General features: G+C 44.9%; 1 protein-coding gene and 1 pseudogene across 3 annotated transcripts in view; one reads left to right on the top strand and one right to left on the bottom strand.

Moving 5' to 3' along the window:
- Mthfd1 (methylenetetrahydrofolate dehydrogenase, cyclohydrolase and formyltetrahydrofolate synthetase 1) overlaps positions 1-22,573 on the top strand; it is a 66,977-nt gene that overhangs the window by 24,754 nt on the left and 19,650 nt on the right. For all 3 annotated transcript variants that reach the window (XM_087911743.1, XM_048415646.3, XM_085697511.2), the window contains exons 7-18: positions 2,284-2,420; positions 3,313-3,424; positions 8,665-8,792; positions 9,184-9,281; positions 9,458-9,631; positions 11,234-11,370; positions 13,622-13,668; positions 14,316-14,423; positions 14,576-14,650; positions 17,092-17,194; positions 20,179-20,255; positions 21,061-21,201. In XM_087911743.1, the coding sequence (XP_087767869.1) occupies positions 2,284-2,420; positions 3,313-3,424; positions 8,665-8,792; positions 9,184-9,281; positions 9,458-9,631; positions 11,234-11,370; positions 13,622-13,668; positions 14,316-14,423; positions 14,576-14,650; positions 17,092-17,194; positions 20,179-20,255; positions 21,061-21,201 (1,337 nt within the window). The remainder of the gene's footprint in view (positions 1-2,283; positions 2,421-3,312; positions 3,425-8,664; positions 8,793-9,183; positions 9,282-9,457; positions 9,632-11,233; positions 11,371-13,621; positions 13,669-14,315; positions 14,424-14,575; positions 14,651-17,091; positions 17,195-20,178; positions 20,256-21,060; positions 21,202-22,573) is intronic.
- Positions 3,902-4,310, bottom strand: LOC125387826 (large ribosomal subunit protein eL31 pseudogene; annotated as a pseudogene).

Genomic DNA, 22,573 nt, shown 5'->3' with positions numbered 1-22,573 from the left:
ATGAGAACTTGTGTCAAAACCAAGGGCTAAGGTTCAGTTCCCTGTACTGAAATCAAAAATAAGCAAACAGACTAAAGGTCAGAGAGATAGTTTTCTCCAAAAGGTAACAAAACCAAGATTTGAAGCCAAGGTTATTGAAAAGTTTCTGCACCTCTGATAAGCCTCTCCACCAATGCAGCAATCCAAATCAAAGGCCAAAGCAAACCGAATTAGAAAAAAAAACCCAGGTTTAATGGATAAAACACGTCTGGGTGATTTTCTACCCCTCTACTCTAGACAGGAGATGGGAAAGAGAGACTGAAAAACCATGTGTCTGTTTTCTGGGGGTCAAATTTAAATACCCTGTGTGAATGGTCTTGAGCATCTCTTGGTGAGGGGCGGGGGTCATCATTTGGCGAACTTTCTGAGATGCAGCAGGGTTTAAAGAGAGATAGGGAGGGTGCTTGGGGAGGAGCTTCCACTAGAACATTCCAGACTCTGGGTATGTGGATGCCAGGGGCCGGGATGGAGCTGCCACCAGAACAGTTATGTGCGTTCAAAGCAAGTTATTTTGTGTGAGGATAGTGCAGAAATCCCAAATGGCAGTAAGAATTCAGAGTGCAAACGTGTAAGTTCCTGTCCCGGGAGCCAGCCCTGGGTTCCTACTGTGGTTCCAGCAGTAGGCAGATGGCTGGAACAGATCTCTTGAACAGTCGCCCCACTTCGCTTTATTACAGAGCTGGTACCTTCACATTTTAGTTTCGTTATGAATACTTTTAGCAGAGTTTATTTTTTGCAAGGAAACGAGTCCTGTGAGAAAGAAGTAGGTTAGCAGTTTCAAGCGAGGCGCTTGGCCAGCGTTGCTAAGGAAAGGGGTCTGCTGTTGGCCTGGCTATGACAGTTCAGACCCGCAGTTTACAGTCTTCAGTATGTTTAGCCAGCATTTCTTACCGTTTTATAGACGCAAATCCCATGAGCTCCAGCATCTGTGGCCTCCCAGTGTCTCACAAGTGAAGCCACTATAGCTTTAAGGGAGCTTGAGATCTTTGCTGAATTCTCGTTGGTCCAGTAAGGTGGGATTGATTGATCTGCGGTGCTGAGAATGAAACCCAGGGTGCCAGCATGCTTGTCCGCTGTTCTACAGTGGAGCCACGCCTCCGACCCACCCACATATTTGTTCATCGTTTCAAACTGTGAGGACGTCAGTTCTAGTACGGAGAGTCATGACGTCAACCTTCTCTAAGCACTGGGCTTCTGATGACATTGATTATTTTGTGAGAAGTGTCATTTAAATCTCAAGCAAGCCTTGATGGCTGGGCAGATGACTGTTCCAGAACCCTCTCCTTCTGTGCGAGCAGCTCATTTTCAGCCCCCTCCTGGTAACTTCCATTCTCATCGTCACGGACTGCATCTCACAGGCTAGGGGGTGATGTGGAGCACTCATCCATTGCCTCTGTGAGACAGCAGGTACCAGTGCTAAAAATTAACACTTTCGCTGGTCGGGCCTGGTGACGCATGAGGCAGGACCGTGAGTTCACAAAGCCTGTCTGAGCTATATAGTGGATGTTCAGGGCTAAACCAGGCAACTGAGAGTGTCTCAAAATAAAAACAAGCCTTGGGGTATAGTTCAGTGCAAGAGCCCATGCCTAGCATGTATGAGGTCTTGGGTTTGGTCCCCAGCACGGGGCGGGATGGGGAGGGGAGGGGAGAGGAGAGGCTGGGAATGTTGATGCATTGTCAGAAGCATAGGTGCTGAGTCAGCAAAGATGCCTTCCAGTCACTTGCAGTTCCCATGATCACTTCCTTGCAAATAACCCTGTGGTTCAGGCCCTAAGCCAGACAGAACTTTGGATGAGAAGCTATATGAATCAACTCACCAAATCTGGAAAGCCTTGCTGATGCTAATCCAATTTCCTCCTTTGCTCTGACCCTGCTCCATATACCAGCGTTTTCATGACTATTTTGCCTGTGTAGTTTAATCTGATAACTATTTCCATATGGCTGTTAGCTGTGTGTCGAGGTTTCTTTTTTGAGTGTAGGATTTCTTCCCACTCCCTTATGACTCAATGAGCAGATCTTGGCCTAAGCAGATCTCCAACCCACCCCCTTGCAGGAAGGACAGTGTACAAGATCCAGACCATGGCTGGAGCTGAGAGTGTACTTTGCCAAGGGAGTGTTCTCAGGAGGTTTTCTGCTCCACGCAGAGAGTCTGATTCTGTGCACCTATGTTGGTTTCCATCCAGGTGGCGAGTGAAGGGGGGCGATTGCTTCTCCATCTCTGATGCATGCTGGCTTCTCTTCCAGGGGTGCAGATTGCCGGAAGACACGCCGTGGTGGTTGGGCGAAGTAAAATAGTTGGTGCCCCCATGCATGACCTGCTCCTGTGGAACAATGCCACAGTGACCACCTGCCACTCCAAGACTGCCAATCTGGACAAAGAGGTAGGAGGTCCAGAGTACAGTAGGCATCTGGTGTGGGTGGGTACATTATCTCACTGAACCCAAGCAACTATGCTGTGCTTCTTGTCTCGTTTCATAAGACAGAGGAACTAAGTCAAATTTGCCTACAGTTATCTAGCTCATTGTGACCATATACTTTCTTTACCAGTCTGCCCCTTGGCAGGCAGTGTTATATAGGGATTAATGCCAGGCAGTGAAATTACTTCATCATGTCCAAATCTCCCAGGCATGATTTCGTTGGCTGCAGAGGTGCCCTGGAAGAGGTGGTGGGCAGTAGGCATCTTCAGACATTTGTTCTTTATTGCTTTATTATTGTTACTTTCGTTGTTAGGCTGGGTTGAACTCCTTACTGTAGGGCAGTGTTTTACCACCTAGCTACATCCTTAGCCCCAGCAGCTTCCTCTTGACGCTGTATTCCTGATCCAAGAATGTTGGCACAGCCGTGTCCTTGTTGGCAGTGCAGTGTTGTATGTGGGCAGAGAACAAGATAGAGCCTTGGCACCATCTTTAATATCCTTAAACTGTTCTGTGGTGATGGTGGTGGCATTCACATTCCATAAGAGGGTGGGTTAACCAGGGTTACATTATCAGGAATGTTGGCCTGAGTCTGGCTCTAGACCTGTACTCCCCAACCCTGCACAGGTTCTCACTGCCTTTCCCACTAGGGGAAATAACTAATGAAAGGGGGTGTTATAGGGTTGAGCACGGCGTGGGGTGGGTCAGCAGAAACTCTGGTTTGCCTTATCCCGTATCCCTGGAAATGTTGTTGATAACTAAAAATGTAGTACTACAACTCTGGATTTTCCTTTCCACTTCTAGGAGTGTGTGTGTGTTTGATTATGTAATTTCTAAAGTCTTGATTCCCCTCCCCTAGGTAAATAAAGGAGACATTCTGGTGGTTGCAACAGGACAGCCTGAGATGGTGAAAGGGGAATGGATCAAGCCTGGGGCTGTCGTCATAGATTGTGGGATCAACTATGTTCCAGGTGAGTAGTGGGGAGAAAGAACTTCATATCAAGTCTGGGGGCTTGCTGAAACCGGCTTTGTTAGTAGGTGACTATGGTTCCCCATTGTTCATCCTCAATTGACTTAGTCCAGAGAGAGTGGAAGAGGAATCAAGTGTATTGCTGCTTGTTTGTTTGTCTTGTCTGTTTATTTGGGATGCAATCTCTTCCTATAGCCAAACCTGACCTTGAATCCCTGATTGTCCTGCGCCAGCCTCCTGAAGGCTGGGACTGTAGGTGTGCTCGCCTGACTTCTGTTCAACCTTCATAGAACTCTCACCCTTTCTTGTAGCAGAGGCAGTAGATAGCCTTAAATCATATGTTACAACAGTTTTCCCTTCCCGATGGCCTTGCTTTCCCTGGTTTTAGTTATTCATGGTCAACTGTAATCCAAAAACATTAAATGGAGAAATACTACGAAACAGTCAGGGAGGTTGTTGGTTTTTTTTTTTTAATGCAACTCTCCAACTTTATTTGAGATTCAGTAAGTTAGTTCTCATCCACATTGACTGTCTGTAGATTTTTGAATGTGGTAACAGGCACATAAGTTACCAATGTGTGGAGTTTGTTTGGCGAGTCCTCATCCTCATTACATTTTCTGGACAAACGTACCCGGATACAGTATGGAACATTCCTTATTCCTTTGGCCCAGACGGCTTTATTGAGCCTGGTATCAATCCGTACATCTGGAGTCCCCATCTCCTTCATGACAAATTTCCGGATTTCTTTGAGTGCCCTAGGAGCACGCTTCTTGAAGCCCACGCCATGGATGCGCTTGTGAATGTTGATGGTGTACTCTCGGGTCACCACCTCATTGATGGCCCTTCTTCTTCTCGCCACCCTTCTTTGCGGGAGCCATTCTGCCGGGCCCAAGCTGGAAAAGGAGGTTGTTGGTTTTTAAGACAGAGTCTCACTCTGTAGTCTTGACTAGTCTGGAAATCACTATACAGGCTGGCCCTGAACTCCCAGAGATCTACCTGCCTCTGCCTCCAGGGCGCTAGGATTAAAGGCATGTGTCACCACACCTCAACAGTTAATGGATTTCAAATTGTTTGCCATCCTGAGTGATTTGATGAAATCTTGGGCCACCCTTCTCTGTCCTACTTCTTCCTGCTTGGAACAGAAACTATGCCTTTGTCACCTGGGCCCTTGCTAACTAACTACACTATTTGCTCTTTGGTCTCTTGGTAACCCCACTTACCAGATTTGAACTTACATTATCAAATTTGGTGGCAAGTGCTTTTACCCACTGAACATCTCCTTTGCATCTCCTGTCTGCGCGGCAGGTTGTTCTTTCAAAAAGAAATTTCCAAGAACAGTACAGGAATACCTACACACACATCCACACACCTACACACACACACCCCACACACACATACATATATGTGCATATACACACGTGTGTGTATTAGCTGGTGAAAGGAACATTTACTAATTCAGTAACTTCTTCTGTGCATTGAGCACTATGACAGGCCCTGGGCTGTGTGAGTGAGTGTGGCCTAGCTGTGGACTCCATTAATTCATTCATTCATACATCCATTCATTCATTTTTGTGGTTGTGGGAATCAAATCCAGGACCTCGTGCATGCTAGGCAAGAGCTCTCCCATTGAACTATACCAGCAATCACCCTTCTCTGTATTTGGACTTTAAATAGCTTCTTCAGTTCCTCTCCTCCGTGCCAGTTCTTCCTGAGCCATGTCTGATTTCCTGTCACCCAGGGATGATCTTCGTCTTCTGAAAATCCTTCTCTCCCTAGCCCTGATCACACAGAACTTGTCCTTTCTTGTATCCTTCCAGCTCTGCCGTCAGCTCCTCGGTGGTCTCTGTGCTACCTTGTCCTGCATCCTGCCTTCTGACACCAGCGCTCAGGTCTGGGGAGTTGTTGAGGCGACTTGCAGCAAGGATGATTTTTTTTTTCCTCCCTTCCCATCTGAAGTTTAAAATGCAGACACTGAGCTGCCAGCAGCATTAGTCACTGTCAAGTTCTCACCGTTTCTAACCTCCCTCCCACTCAGCCTCGCTTTTAAAACAGTAGCTCAGAACTGATCGCTCATTTTCTGGGTGCAATTATCTAACGGGTGCAGAAGAAGTTGCTCTCCTGATCTCCCCACTGTGAATACTTGCAATGTGACAGCCAAGCTCAGTCTGCGTACATCTCCGCATCTCTGGATCATAAACTACTATGGGCATTCAAAAAAAAAAAAAAAAAAAAAGCTGGGCAGTGGTGGTGCATGCCTTTAATCCCAGTGCTTGCGAGGCACAGGCAGGTGGATCTCTGAGTCTGAAGCTAGCCTGGTCCACAAAGTGAGTTCCAGGACAACCAGAACTGTTACACAGAGAAACCCTGTCTCAAAAGAAAAAAAAAGGGGGGGGTGAGAATTAAGATAGAAAAGAAGAACCTGGGCTGGGGGTGCAGCTCAGTGGTAGTTTGCCTGACTTGTGCTATACCCTGAATTCAATCCTTATTACTTCAGGGAGAGGGAGATATTTATTTATTTACTTTTTAGAAATTAAACACACACACACACAAACCCCTGGGTTAGGATCTAGAATTCTGTTGATCTGTCTGAAATTTTGATTTTTTAAATGTTGATTTCTCATGTAAATGGTGAAATAGTGATGTGGGATTCCCCTCTGTATGTTGTGAATATACTTTATTCCCATTGGTTAATAAAGAAGCTGCCTTGGCCTCTGGCAGGGCAGAATATAGGTAGGTGGGGAAATTCTCCTGAGTGGAAGGGAGAAAGAAGGCAGAGGAGTCAAGCAGATGCCATGTAGCTGCCAGAAGAGAAAGATGCCAGAAACTTACAGGTAAACCACGAGCCTCATGGTAAAATATAAAATAATAAAAATGGGTTAATTTAAAATATAAGAGCTGGCTAAGAATACGCCTGAGCCATTTGCCAAGGAGTGTTGTAATTTCTGTGTGTTGTAATTTGGGTGTGAGTGGCCGGGAAACCAATGTGCTGTCTCCGTTTGCAAAATAAGCGTAGGTGGTCATCAGTGTTTCCACCAGTCCTAGGCATGTGGGCACATTCATATCAGTAAGGCTAGACTATGTAGTTCCCTGAGAATGATAAAATCACTGGGTTATGGACAGAAGTAGGCTTCAAGATCTTAATACTGTTCTTCGAATAACTTCATTTGATGAAGCAATCTAGTCTACCCCGGGCCACTTCTTGATTCATATTTCTTAAATTGTTTACTTGAGATTGATTCTCAGTGGTAGGACAAGAGTTTGACGTGCACAAGACTTTTGGTTTTATCTTATTAAAAAAATAAGAATTGTTTGTGTGATCCACTCAAGGATAAAAGGAAAAATTGCTTTACAAATTAATAATGAATTAGTCCATATATTTTCTAGCTGTTTTTTAATTTTGATTTGCCGGGTTGGGGAATCAAACTCAGGACTTTGCACATTCAGGGTTCTGCCACTGAGTCATATCTCCAGTCACCTCAAAAGGATATTTTTTAGGAATCAAGCGGAGTGAGGAAAGTATTGGTCAGAACTTGTGAATGGGCTTTTCCTGCTTAGCTTACCAGTAAAGGTAATTTGAGACAGGCTAATGTTTTAGTTAGAAGGGTTATGAAAGAAAGGGCGGATTCCCCACCACGCCCCGATCTAGTCTCCTCTCCAGTAGTTAGGGATCTCCAAAGTAACTGTCAGGATGAAACTCCATTGAATTCTATGCTTGCAACTTTCCACTGAAAGAAAGTCTAGGGCTGGGGATGGATAGCTAGGGATGGATAAGTGGTCACTTTCCCACTGATCACGCTGTGTTTGTGAGACTCTTGTCCCTTCGTGAGCAGTAAGTCAGCCTGCCCTCCATGTTTGGTGGGTGTTCATGCTATGGGGCGTGTGTGGAAGTCAGAGGGTAACTTCCTGGAGTTGCGTCTTGCCTTCGCCTTGGGAGGCGGTTTTATTTCTGCCTTTCTGTATTCCACAGACTAGCCGGCCCACTAGTTTCCTGTCTCCACCTCACCCTGGGGTTGTTGGAATGATGGGAACACAGGTTCTTACGTGGGTTCTGGGGCTCTGACTCAGGTTGTGTGGCTCCCATGCCTCTGCTTTTGCTCTCTGAACCATCCTTCCCACCTCCTTAGCATTTGAAAGACTCTGAGGCCTACGAGGAGAACCTCTCTTACTGTTGCATGCTGTTTTGGCTTCCCCAGTCACCTAAAAAACATTGCAAGCAGGTGCCTGTTAGACCTTTGCATTTTTGGACCTCAGGTGAATGCAGAGCCTCCCAGGACAGACGGCAGTTGGTACAAGGACTTCCTGGGTCTGGGTTGTTTTGGTTTTGGCTACATCTGAAAACTTCCTCTCAGCCACAGAGATGTACTCAAAGAGAAGTGGCTATGTGACTGAGCTTCTACAGATCCTCCCCCGGGTTACTGAAGTGTCTGGGTCTGTCCCTAGCACAGCCCGGAAGTGTTGGATGTTCTCTGCGTGAGAGCTGCGGTGTATCCCTGAGTCTGCCCCCTTGAATAGCTGGTCTTTGCTGGTGAGATTTGTAGTTGGGGTCCTTTTAAGGAAAGCGCCATTATATTTTTTGCCTTGAGCAAGCATTTAAGTAACTGCTGTCTTTGGAACTGGATGTTGAATTGTTCCTCCAGCTCCTGCCTGGAGCTCACTAACTGCTGACAGTTGCTGTAGAAACCGTATCTGGCAGCTGTGACATAGTTGGAGCTTTGTATACCTAAAAAAAAATTTCCTTTGTAGGCCTTGGCAAATTAACATTTTCAAAGGTTGTCAGCTTTAAGAATAAAAAACACATTTTATTTATCACCAGAGACTACAAAAGGATTCTCCAGGATCTGAAAAAAGCCCTCTTTGAAGAGGATTTATTTTATTTGTTTATTTTTAAATGATTTTAATTTTCATTTCTTACCATTTACACATCTTATGAGGTCTTTCAGATAATCTATTTTCTCCCTTAGAAAATAGGGAACACCTGCCATCTCTCTCACATTGGTGCTAGAGAGTCCAGGGCCTGATGCATGTTGGGCCAGTGCTCGACCACTGAACTGCACCTCAGCCCTGTCCAGTAGCTTTAATTAAAGTAGACACTTGAGCCTCACAGTACTAATGGACTCTCAAATAGATAGGGGGGAGGGCGGATTCAAACCGTCGTATTTAATCTCTAAAGTAGAAGATTAGCACCATTGTTGTGGTCTGAGACTTTGCTTTGCCTTTTCTCCCTCTCCTCTCCTGAACCAGATGATACAAAGCCCAATGGAAGGAAAGTGGTGGGTGATGTGGCATATAACGAGGCCAAGGAGAGGGCGAGCTTTATCACGCCTGTCCCAGGCGGCGTGGGGCCCATGACCGTGGCGATGCTGATGCAGGTATGAAAAGTTCTGGGAATCTTCTGAAAACCTTCCTACCCTAGGACACCACGTAAGACCTCCTCAGAAGTCAGGCGTGGATGGGGTCTGCTGAGGGAAAGCGGTGAGAGAGAACAAAGGTACGGCATCTGTCCCGTCAGTAGAGGAAGCTGTCCTTCCACAGCCTTTGGAATTTAGAGCTGACCCAGAACACGCTGGCTGGCTGTCCTGCCGGTGTGGGTGAGGCAAAGGCCCTCCCGTGAGCATGGTGTCTCCTCACTCACCCCAGGTCAAGGGTCACCATGAACTGGTTCAGGTGGGGACTGAGCAGTGATGACCAGGCCTTGGGACAGACTGACTGTGGAGCTGAACTGTTCACCTCTTCTTTCTCCATTTCTGTCACTTTGCCCAGAGCACAGTAGAGAGCGCACAGCGTTTCTTGCAGAAATTTAAGCCGGGAAATTGGACAATTCAGTATAACAAGCTGAGTCTCAAGACACCTGTCCCCAGGTAAGAATGGAATGTTCTTGGGTGGAACTTTGGGGCTGGTTAGGGTTTAACTGCTGGGTACTGTGGGCCCATGGGTATGTCTACGGACAGCACCTGATTGGGGCAAAAGAGGATGTTTCTAGTGGGGCTCATTATGCAGTAGCTAAAGACTGACACCTGTCCTTGTGTCTTTAAAGTGACATTGATATATCACGATCATGCAAGCCAAAGCCCATCTGTAACCTGGCCCGAGAAATTGGGCTGCTCACAGAAGAGGTGGAGCTATATGGGGACACAAAGGCCAAAGTCTTGCTGTCGACCCTAGAGCGTCTAAAGAACCAGCCCGATGGGAAATACGTAGTCGTGACTGGGTATGTATGTCCTGTCGCCAGCAGGGTCTTCTACCTGCAGCCTGACCGTTATCACCAGGGTGGCATTTATACTTAAGTACACACGTGTGGAAGAGCTACTAGCTCAGTCTTTTGTTGGTGGTGTTTTGTTTGTTTGGTTTGGTGTTTGAGACGGGGTTTCTCTGTATAACAGCCCTGGCTGTTCTGGAATTCCCTCTGTAGACCGGACTTGCCTCAAACTCAGAGATGGACCTACCTCTGCCTCCAAGTGCTGAGATTAAAGGCGTTCGCCACCATCACCCAGACCTTTTTTTTTTTTTTTAAGGGTGTGTTTGTTTGTTTGTTTGTGGTTTTTTCAAGACAGGGTTTCCCTGTAGCTATCGAGCCTGTTCTGGAACTAATTCTTATAGACCAGGTTGGCCGTGAGCTCTCAGAGATCCACCTGCCTCTGCCTCTGCCTCTGCCTCTGCCTCTGCCTCTGCTTCTGCCTCCCAAGTGCTGGGATTAAAAGTGTGTGCCACCACTGCCTGACTCTTAAGGTTTTATTTTTTAATTTGTGTGTGTGTGTGTGTGTGTGTGTGTGTGTGTGTGTGTGTGTGTGTATGAAAGAGGAAAGAGAGAGAGAGAGCACAGACTCCTAAAGAAGCAGTTTCAGGGGGTCTGATGACCTCATCTGCCTCTGAGGACAGTAGGCATACATATGGTGCACTTACATGCATGCAGACAAAACACTCTTACACATAAATAAGAAAAAAATAAATAAATCTTTTTTTTTAAGGGGAGAAGAGCTGGGGAGATGACTCAGTGGTTAAGAGCACTGGCTGCTTTTCCAGAAACCCCCGGTTCAGTTCCAAGCACCCACTTGGCGGCTCACAAAGCTTTCTCTAACTCCAGTGCTGAGGGATCTGACGCCCTCTTCTGACCTCCACAGGCACTGCATACGTGTGGTGCACCGACATTTAAGCAAAAACACAAAATATACACAAAATAAAAAATAAATTTTTATAAAAAGAACTTAAAAATCATGGGCAATAGGGTAACATGTCAGTTCTATTTCTCATAGTGAGTAGAGCTGAAGTTCTTTTAAATTGTATTATGTACACATGATATGTGGAATGTAGGGCTGCTTATGTGAAGGTTGAAGGACAGTTTTGTGGAGTTGCTTCTTCCATTCCACCTTTATATGGGTTCCAGATGGAACTCTGGGTAAGGTTTTGATGCTATGGAGCCATCTGGTAGACCCCGATTTTTGTTTCTAGGTTTTTGAAAATCACTATAACTCTTAGAAAAAGATCTCAGGGCTTTTGTTCCTTTGGGTTTTTGTTTGTTTGTTTTTGTCATTATATTTTGTGTTTGTGTGCACATGTAGTGTGTGCTCACACACACGCACAGAGACAAGACCATGTAAGATTCTCCTGGGGCTAAGTTATAGGGGAATGCAGGCCTAGGTGGCTAGTTAGTACATGGGCACGAGGACCCAAACTCAGTCTTCTGGAACAGCAGGCAAGCGCTCTTCACCACAGAGCCTTCTCTCTAGCCCGTTTTTCTTATTATTTATATTAGGAGTTATCTCTGAGTGTTCAGTGATTCTAGTGACATTAATTCTATGTTCTCTTCTTGAAGTATAACGCCAACACCTCTGGGAGAAGGGAAAAGTACAACCACAATCGGACTGGTGCAAGCCCTCGGCGCCCACCTGAATCAGAATGTTTTTGCCTGTGTGCGACAGCCTTCTCAGGGACCCACCTTTGGAATAAAAGGTACTTGTGGCCAGAGGGACCTGCCTCCTCCCCTGCCTTTCCTTTAGTCCTCCCAGACTGACTTTACCTGAGGGCGCTCATGGGTGCTTCAGCTCATTTAGATAGCTGGAGTATTTGCTTCAGACATTTGTATTGTGATTCATTTGAGGAAGACTTTCATTGTTACCCCAAGACTTAAGACTTATGGTATATATGCACAGGGATGATCGGGATGTGTAAAGTGGAGTTCAAAGGGCTTTTACTTAATATCCTGATATCCACCCTACTGTCATAGTAACAATAAAGGAAATCATGGCTGCTGATCCAGACTCCCACTGAAACAGACCAGCCCCACAGAATAAGAAAACCTGACCCCAGTTAGTGTGGGCTTTGTGCCAGGTGTTGTGCTAAGCACTTTGTGTATACGTCATTAAGCACTTTGTGTATACGTCCTTCTCTATTCCCAGATGAGATGATGTCACTGCTTAGGATAGCAGCATGGGGCCTTACTGGTAATGTAGTTAAAGGCACCATTTTGCATTTATTTCTTTATTGTGTGTGTGTGTGTGTGATTGCCACAGCCTGTGTGTAGAGGTCAAAGATAGCCTGCTTCATTTGTTCTCTCCTTCCGCCATATGGAGCCTAGAGATCAAACTCTTGTTGTCAGACTTGGCAGCAAGCACTTCTTCCCCCTTACAATTCATCACAGTAGCACAATTACAGTTGTGATCGTACAACAAAGTAATTTTATGGTTGGGGATCACCACAGCCTGAGGAACTGTATAAAAGTGTGCAGCATTAGAAAGGTTGACAGCCACTAACTCAGCCCACAGCAGCTCTTGCCCCACTCCTACATCAAGCGCTAAGCTACCACACGCAACCCTTTTGATCAGGTGAGAACACTAGATCGCTAACCATATTTAACTTCATTTTGATCCCTGTGGTTTGTAATGATGCTGTTTTATTCTCTTCCCTTTTTCCAGGTTATCTATTGATTTTGTTTATTATTTATTTTGCATCCATTGGTTGGGGTTAAATTCAGGACATCACACATGCTAGGCAGATCCCGCACTGAGCTGCACACACAGACATGCTTCTGTTTTTGTCTTAGCTTTCCGTGTGCATACTCTCTGTCCATGGTGCTGTGGTACATAGGACACTTTGACACACATATGCATTGCCTGCCACAAACCCCCATAGCTTCCCTTTTCTCATTGCTTCCTCCTCCTGTTACTCCTTTGTGTTTTCCTAGACAGTGTTGCTTCTACTTTCAAAACATTCTCTTTTTAATTTAAACTATTTTTATTAATTATAATATGTTTTTGGCTGTGGCTGTTTCATTTGCTGGCTGACAAGGTATCATGTTCTGCTTGTTCCAGTAATTAATGTACATGTTCTCAACAGGTACACCTCTTCCTTCCTGCCAGGTTTGACTTGGGCTTTTGGGCTTGTTAGTTTCATTTTGTCTCTGAGACCAGGTCTTTCCAGGTAGTTCAGACTGGCCTGGATCTCACTGTGTTGCCTAGGCTGGCCACCATGCCGTCCTTGTCCCTCCTGAGAGCTAGATGAGCCTGCGCCCTGCCTTTGTGCTTGTAACAACCCCCTTTTGACACCAGAAGTCTTCTTCCTTCTGACTAGAGAGCTCATTGTTCTCTTTTCCTCTTTATTGAATTTCTTCCTTGCATCGTCTCTTCCTCCCCAAAATAGGATCTGTTCTTTACTCTGACATTTGTCTTACCTGATGTTGTGGCCATGGCCGTCTTGACCGGCCTTCAGTTAACCGGTTGCACAGGCCAGCAGAGCTCCTACTGGTTCCGCTGTTTTCTAATTTATGTCTCCTATTCTGGAAGAGTTGGGGTCTCTGCATTAGGTGTGTATCTTCAAGACGCCTCTTTTGGAAGCTAGAGTAGCTTTGTAAGAGTAGGAAATTAAACAGGCTTGCCTTTATGTAGCTGTCATCTGGGTTTTTTAATATGTTAGGAATCACAGGGAACCTATTTCTAAAGATAATAAGTAGGTATGTATGCGTGTGTTCACGGTTTTGTCATTTGCACCCGGATTTCAATTGAGAGGCTGTTCAGCGTGAACGTGATCAAGTGTTTTAGTGCGGTGAAGGAAATTAGAAAACACCTGCTCACATCTGTCCAAATGACTAGAAAATAAACAAACAGTATGCTTAGTAGTTTCGGAAATGGATTTGTTGTCGGTCTTTGGATTCCAAGTCCTGGAGAAGCAAGTTAACCTGAATCCCCGCCTTCGGTCTGTTCCCTAGGTGGCGCTGCAGGAGGTGGCTATTCCCAGGTCATTCCTATGGAAGAGGTAAAGCACCCGAGGGCTCGACTCCACCCGGCTCTGTGGCATATCTTTTCCCTTCCAGAGAGGAAATTTCTTTTATTTTATTATATATATTTTTAGAATGCTTAGTGGACAGTCTACTTGTTTCTTGGCAGGAACAACACATTAAACAAAAGTATCTTTCTTTGTAGACTTGTGACAATAGCTTGCTCTCGAGGTCTGCCCTTCAGCGAGAATAATTATTTGGAGCAAGTGAACACATGTTGCATGGTCTTAAGCATCAAAGTCCTTGTGACATGGGAACAGTGTAGGGACCCAAAGGAGAGCAGCTGCCCATGCTCCTCCTCGTTGGTATAGCCTCTGGTGACCTCAGTAGTGCGGTGTGAGCTCCATTCTCTGGACGCTTTTATGGAGAACCGCAATTCTTTCTTTGGGAGGAGTTGTTTCAAAGGACAGATAGCTGGGCGTTTTTATTTTATAAATAGATAAGTTCTAGTGTTCACTGTGTCGCTCAGGCTGGCCTTGAACTGGTGGCTATCCTGCTGTGACAGGCATGAGCCACCACGCTTGGTTTCAGGGATTTGCTTTTCATAGCCCAAGCTGGGCTTCAGCCAGCACCCACTGGTGTTAGTGCATATTGAGTGACCGCTGTGGCTTCTGCTCTCTTGTAGTTCAATCTCCACCTCACTGGTGACATCCACGCCATCACTGCAGCTAATAACCTCGTGGCTGCTGCCATCGATGCTCGGATATTCCATGAGCTGACTCAGACAGACAAGGTAGGATGTGTATGTGTGTGTGTGTGTGTGTGTGTGTGTGTGTGTGTGTGTGTGTGAAGCACCTGAATTAGTGTTGGTCCCTTGCGTGCTGAGGCAGGTAACATGGCAGTGGGACACCCTCATCTCAAATTCTTTTCTCCCCTTTCTCTAAGGCTCTCTTTAACCGCTTGGTGCCTTCAGTAAACGGAGTAAGAAAATTCTCTGATATCCAGATCCGAAGGCTACGGGTAAGTGTTTTCCTTCTTGATCGCTGATATTGTAAGAAACTTAATTGATAAAAGCAATGGCGATTAATGGTAGGCACTTTCCCCTCATTTCTTTATAATTTAGAAGTGATTGATTATAGTAAATAGAGCGCTGACAATCTACCCTCAACTAAGAGAGAGAACAGATGCTTTTCAGTGTAGAAAGAGTGTGGACACCGTCATGAGATGTGTGGCTCCTGGGGTTTGAATTCCTACTCCCCTCAGCCCTGGAATCTTGAGCAAACTTGTGGGCAGCCTCTCAGTTCTGTCTTCTATAAAGATGACCTTGATAATGCTTGTCCTACCTAGATAAAGGACTCTGGGAGAATTAGTGAGTTCTGTACTTTATCTGAATTTCTTTAACATATGTAACCATTTTTAAAAAATATTTATTTGTATATTAAGTGTGAGCATGTGTGGGTCATAGCACCATGGAGGATCGGGGACAGTTTTTGGGATTCAGTTCTTCTCAGTTTGTTGGAGCAGGGCCACTCCTGTTTTTCCCGTCTCTTCCTCCCATCTCGCTGTTAGGCATGCTGGGATTATAGATGTGTGCACCAGTACATCTGGCTCTACATGGGTATGAAGAACTGAACTCAGTTCATTGGGCTTTCAAAGCAAGTGCCTTTACATTCTGAATAGCCTGTCCAAATCTGTGTAGCGTCAATAAGCAATGTTTTATCATACAGCCCAGAAATCCACTCTTTGAGTTTGAACAAGAAAAATGAAAATTGGTGTTCACATAAAACCCTGTACATGAATGTATTAATGAATCTGTTAATAACCTTGCCAAAGTGAGAAAAGTCTTCAGTGTTCTTCCATGGCTGACTGGTTAAACCAGTTGTCATACATCTGTGCCATAAAAAGACACGAGCTGCTGACATGCACAGCTTGGTTGACTCTCAAAGGCATTATGTTGAATAAAAGAAGCCAGTATGAAAAGTCGTTGGCTGTGCCTCTGTTTATGTGGCATCCTCGGTGAGACACAACTGTAGTAATGGCCATTACACCACTGGATGCCAAGGGTCTAGGGGAAGGTATGACCGTCAAGGATTAGTACAGGGATTTTCATGTGTAACTTTACTGAAGTAAAGAAAAGGTTCGTGTGTGTGCACATGGAAGCATTCACTAAATGTTTATTAGCAGTCCTAGAGACTTTATTTTTCGTTCTTTGCATCCTATAATAATAATAATAATAATAATAATAATAATAATCACAATAATGATGATGAAAGAAAAAGAGAAGGAAGGAGCCACGGGCAGAGGAGGTCTTGCCGGGACTCTGACTGCCGACTGCTGGGTGGGGAGAGCACAATTTTATAAGCATTTTCCATCTTGAAAAATGACCTGCATAGATACTGTAAATCGATTTTAAAAGTACCTAAATTCTGTAAGGAAGAAAATAAAAATAAAAAGCCCTTTTATGTGTGTGCCCCTTTAGAACAGTAAGAAGAAGTCAACAAAAGTATTGAGCCATATAAAAATTTATAAAAGAGTTTTAGTTGATTTTTTTTTTTATTGATTGCTGCTCATTTTTGCCTTTCCTAAAATCTGACTTCAATTGGGTTCCTTGGCAGTCTGGTTTTTAAAGCCTTTCATGTTGCTTTTCATTTCAATATATTTAATGAATCCAGAAGTGCGCTGATACTTCTCCGCTAGGGCTGGTTTTGGTGTTGAGGGAAGTCTCTGGGGCAGAGTTACAGAGACAGACGTACTATATGGGCATAGGAAAGAACCTCCAGGCTTAGCTAAAGGGTCCCAATTTACCCTTCTGGATTTACAATGCTGGCATTCCAAGGGTGCGCCCCAGACTGAATTCATGGTCCTTATTTCCTAGTGGAAACGCTATCTCAAGATAATGATCAGTTGTTAAAAAGGGGGGGGGGGCGTGCTGGAGAGATGGCTCAGAGGTTAAGAGCATTGCTTGCTCTTCCAAAGGTCCCGAGTTCAATTCCCAGCAACCACATGGCGGCTCACAACCATCTGTAATGGGGTCTAGTGCCCTCTTCTGGCCTGTAGGCATACACACATACAGAATATTGTATACATAATAAATAAATAAATTTTTTTTTAAAAAAAAAACTATGCTTCTCTATTTTGTTTTTTTAAGGGAGAAAGCATTTATTTTAGCTTACAGTTCAGAGTTCAGTCCATCATCGTAAGGAAGGATGACAGGGACTTGAAGCAGCTGGTGACATCACGTCCATAATCAGGAAATAGGGAATGAATGAATGAAAGCTCTCTTTTCATTTTTGTTTTGTTTTGTTGAGACAGGGTCTGGCTATATGACGCAACACGCTGGGTAGACCAGACTGCTTCAAACTCAGAGATCTGTCTGCCTCTGCCTCCTGAGCCAGCTCTTGTCTCATTTTAAGTTTTAATTTCCTCTTTTCTTTTCCTTTTTTTTCTCTTTTCTTTCCCAGAGGTTAGGCATTGAAAAGACTGACCCTACCACACTGACGGATGATGAGATAAACAGATTTGCAAGACTGGATATTGATCCTGAAACCATAACGTGGCAGAGAGGTATGTCCCCTGCACAAGCTGCCAACCTTCTGTGCTTTGGTAACCACACACTTCCCATTCCCCCGGATGCTCCCGGGTCAGGATGCTGTCCAGGATGTCCTTTGCTTTGCTTGCCAACCTTAGCCGCCATGTAGATGCCCCTTTGTGGGTTTGGTTGGATTTCTCGCTGTCTGTTCCGTGTTGATTGAAATGAACATTTCAAGGAAGTTCATGCATAAACCAAAAATAACATTTTTTAAGTTTCAATTTTATGCAGAAAGTTTTGGTGTCATGGAGTGGGAAAATGATGTTTAATCGCTTGAATCATGTGTGCTCTTTCTTCTCAAAACTCTGCTGGCACCGGTGACTTGGCTTTTCATCTCTCTCTTCAGCCTGCTCATCACTTCTCGTTATTAACTCCTCTGTTAATAAAGGCACTCGGCAGCCTTTAGCTTTAGGCGCTGGTCTGACTTCACCACCATATGTCACTTTTCTCTGTGTACAGTTAGCAGGGCCCGGGGCTTTACTTTCTACCCATCTCCTTTGTCTCACGGTAGAGGAGAAATGTTCATCGAGTCATACACAATGCACCATAAGGCCAACTTACCAACTTCGTTCTTGTTTTTATCGGCACAGTAACTGCTAGTGTCCTGTCGATTTGGAGTTTTTGGTGTTTGTTTTGATCATGTAGCCCAGGCGGGTCTTGACTCCTCTAGGCAGTCAAGGTTGCCTTTGAATTAGCCCTCTTGCGTCCATGTCCCTGCTAGGATTACAAGTGCACCACCATCCTGGTGTAATGCCATTTTAAAAATGACATTCCTTTAAAAAAAAATTTTTTTTAATTTTTATGTGTTTGAGTGTTTTGCCTTCCTCTATGTCTATGTACCACATGCCTGTAGTGTCTACAGAGACCAGAAGAGGGCATCATATACCCTGGAACTGAAGTAACAGACAGTTATGAGCTGCCATGCCTGTTCTGGAGCCCAGGTCCTCTGGAAGAGCAACCAGTGCTCTTAATCTCTGAGCCGTGTCTATAGTCCCAAACTGACCTTCTTAATACAAAAAAAAATAATAATAATAATCATACTGTCATTACTCTTCTTGCTTCAATAGCTTTAAGCAAATGCTGCAACATTTTAAATTCCTTAAATATAATCTATTTATTTATCATGCATATGGGTGTTTTACCTGCATGGATGTATGAGCACTGTGTCCATGCCTGGTGCCCAAGAGAAAACATCAGATCCCCTGGAACTAGAGTTACTATGGTTGCTTGTGAGCTGCCTTGTGGATGCTAAGAACTCAAGCTCAGTCTTCTGCCAGAGCAATAAATGCACTAAACCACTGAACCATCTCTCTAGACCCCACTGCAGTATTTTTAGAAGGAAACAAGCTCACCATATGTTGTGAGAATTTAATACATTGTTTAATCATTTACTTTAGCATGGGGAAGTATTGGTGTGTCGAGAGAATCTGACTCTGAGGCCCATACTGACCTTGAACTGATTCTCAGTCTCTCAAGTGTTAGTATTACAGGCAGGAGGCACCACACCTGGCTACTTTTCCTTTGCTGGTGTTTATTGGTTTGTTACAAAAGAAACAATTAGGGAAGAGGCAGTTGGAGGCCTGTATACATCATTTCCCTGTGCCTTCGTGTGTTAACCAGCCTGGAAACTCATTGTTTTATACGTGTAAATATACTGCTGCTGGTGAAGATGGTGATGGTGGTGGTGGTGGTGATGATCTTTACAAGTCTTTACCTCCACCCCCAATCCATGGGGTGGAGTCACTTTCTCTGTGGATGGGCCTGAAAGTTCCATCCCTCCAATTACTTGTCCTTGCTGGTCACCATACCTCTCCTGAGGTTCCCTGTCTGTTTAACATTCCAAGGGCTCTAGGAACCTTGCACCGTGAACCCATGACAAAGATGACATACGCTTCCTTGGATCCCATCCATGGGAACATCAAATCTAGGTGCCCACTGAACAGTGAACAGTAGCTCGTCCTGGGAAGTGAGGTTTGGATTGTTGGTGGTTGACCTTTCCAGGCTACCTGAGGTCATACAATTGGGTCTGTGTTCTCTCATCGTGAGAGAATGTGCTAGGGAGGGCCAGGTCTGCGGCTTGGAGTGTTTCACAAGCATTTGCATTTGGTCTGAGTTGATGACCCTTGTGTGGGTGTATGGCCAGTGAGTCATCCCTCAGAACAATACGCACCTTAGCCTTTTCAAAAACTGGGTTGCTCTTTTTTTTTTTTCTGCTAATGTAGAATGTGTTTTGAAGTAGAGTCCAGATTTTATAACTGTTTGGATTCCTTAGAAGGAGTGAGGTTCAATCACTCCATTTTCTTCTGCTTTAAGAATCATCCTTCTACATTTCTGGTGTGCGACTGTTTCTTACTCTAGAATAGCTCGTCGTCCCTTTTGAAATCAAGTATTAATAGATCATCCTTAGGTTTGATTTGTTGTTTTAAAACTGTTGCTAAACTGGACGTGGTGACACATGCCATTAATCCCAGCACTCAGGAGGCAGTGCCAGGCGGATCTCTGAGTTTGAGGCCAGCCTGGTCTACTGAGTGAGTTCCAGGGCAGCCAGAGTTACATAATAAATAGACCATGTCTCAAAAACAATAACAACACACACAAAAAAAACAAATAAACAAAAACAACCCACACCTCTGCCGCTCCCTTTACCTTAATGGTCCCTATATCTTTGTGGAATTATTATTTGCTCCTGAGATGGGGTCATGCTACCTAGCCCAGGAGGCCTTAAATTTGAGAGCATCCTGCCTCAGCCCTCAGAGTGCTGGCATGAGAAACATGTGCAATCTTCCTTAGCCTTGTATTTCTTTGTCCTTTTTTCTCTATTCCTTTTTTTGGGGGGGGGTGGGGGAATCAACCTAGGGCCTCCCCAGTGCTAAACTGCACTACCATGCTCTGGATATCTGTTCCTTTATTTATGTACCTTTTCTTAAAAACTGTTCCTTGCCCTCCCTTCCCACCGTAGTGCTGGACACCAACGATAGATTCCTGAGGAAGATCACAATTGGACAGGCTCCAACAGAGAAGGGCCACACACGCACGGTAACTGTTTGTTCATCTCCAGTAATTGCTTCGTGGGAACTAGCTCTCTGCTTCCCTCCTCCTCCATCCCCTCCTTTGCGACCACACGGGCAGGTGTTGTTCTGCCTTCTCTCTTTTAAAATGGAAGTGAGTGGGTGTGGCACCGTGCACTCCTGACAGCTTTTGCAGTAAATCTGTGTGTCACCTGTGTGGTTTTTCCCCCAGCATTCTTTCCTGGGGGTGGAGAACCCCAAGTGAATAGTCTTGCATGTAAATTAATTAAAATTGCTTCTCTTCTGCCGACACTTGGCAGAATGTATCTTCGGTGTAAGAATACCTGTGTTGTTCCTTTTATGTCAGGGAAACTGTAGCCAATATGTAACCAACTGTAACCAAGCTGCTTTCACAGGAATAAAATAGCTTATTGGTCCTGCTACAATTTGGGGGTGAGGAGGTAGTAGGGGTGCAGGAAAGAGCTCATGTAGCTCAATATAATCTCTAACATACTATAGCTGAGGATGACTTTGAACTCTGATCCTCCAGCCTCCACCTCCCAAGTTCTGGGGTTACAGACTTATTCTACCACACCTGTTTTATTAGGTCCTGGGGATCGAACCCAGGGCTTTGTGGATGTTAGGCAAATTCTCTGACCCAGTGCTACACCCCCTAAAACATTGGTTTTTTTTTTTAAAAAAATGATTACTCAAGGCATCCAAACAATTAGAAATTTTGACTGTTGGAAGATGATTTGGATATTTCTACTCCATCCTTGTTAACTTCCGGTTTGACGCAGACTATCTGCCTTTGTCTCTCCGTCTGCCCACAGGCCCAGTTTGATATCTCTGTGGCCAGTGAAATCATGGCCGTCCTGGCCCTGACTAGTTCCCTGGAAGACATGAGAGAGAGACTGGGCAAAATGGTGGTGGCATCCAGTAAGAAAGGCGAGCCCATCAGTGCCGAGGATCTGGTAAGTGCCAGGCTGGTGACATGATGTCCTGCAGTCTCTCTGTGAGACTGAGAACAAAATTTACACTCGTCTTAAAATGTTGTGATTAGCTCACTAATTGATTTTGCTCATTACAAAAATTCTGAATTTTTGGTTAAGTTCCTCATAGTGAGTGATGTAATGGGACTGGGCTCTGTCATGGGCCACGAGCACTGGGTGGTGTGAATGATGCTGTCATCCGGCACGCTCTTCCTGAGATAGCTGCCACCGGAGTTTGTATGGAAGACCTGACATCCGAGTGTCTGGTGTCACCCTCACTGCCTCCCCACAACGCTTGACTTAAAAAGACTCATTGACCAATTTGGCTGATGGTCTTCTGGTTGGGTCTCCTCTTTGTTTTGTTGTTTGTTTGTTTTTTGGTGGGTGGTTTGTTTTGTTGTTGTTGTTGTTGTTGTTGTTACTTTCTCTTTAGATGAGGTCTCCCTATGTATCTCTGACTGTCCTGGGACTCAAAATAGACTAGGCAGGGCTCGAACTCACAGAAATCTTCCTGCCTCTGCTTCCCGAGTGCTGAGATTAAAGGCATGTGCCACTAGCCCAGCTCTCTATGTACATGATATAAAATTTGGAATAAAAATTCTTTTTTTTGAGACAGGGTTTCTCTGTAGTCTTTTGGTGCCTGTCCTGGAACTAGCTCTTGTAGCCCAGGCTGGCCTCGAACTCACAGAGATCCGCCTGCCTCTGCCTCCCGAGTGCTGGGATTAAAGGTGTGCGCCACCACCGCCCGGCTTGGAATAAAAATTCTTAACCGGGCAGTCGTGTCTCCTGCCACTTGGGAGGCAGAGGCAAACAGATATCTGTGAGTTCGAGGCCAGCCTGGTCTACAGCAGCCAGTGCCAGGACAAGCTCCAAAGCTACACACAGAAACCCTGTCTTGGGCAGGGGGCAGGGGGGGGGGGGTTCTTAAAGAAACTCTTTTTCCAGACAACCTAATCCAAGCTCGCTTGGTACCATAAAATATTCTCGTTGTCGCTTCATAGCTGCAATTTTGTGCTGTGGTGAATCGTAATGTAAATATTTTGGGAGATAGAGGTTTGCCAAAGGTTTCAACACCCTCGGGTTGAGAACTGCTGTATTATAAACCTGAGTCACTACACCTGCTTTAGATTGAAAATTTAAAGGCCTGTTTGTATCAGCAGACACTGGTATAGTTGGTGTTATGGCACACGAGTTTAGAAAAGGAAGAAAAATATTAACTTTTCACAGTTAACATGTTTTAAATTTTAACACCCAAACCTTAAATTTAGAAACACATTAATGTCGAATATAAATGAGAACCACTGCCTGGTTTTCCTTTGCCATTGGTTTATTCAGCAACGACTGGCTCCCTTAA

This window comes from Myodes glareolus, chromosome 11 (genome assembly GCF_982192425.1).
Source record: "Myodes glareolus chromosome 11, mMyoGla1.1, whole genome shotgun sequence".
Lineage (NCBI taxonomy): Eukaryota > Metazoa > Chordata > Mammalia > Rodentia > Cricetidae > Myodes > Myodes glareolus.
This window is presented reverse-complemented; position numbering and strand designations above follow the sequence as displayed.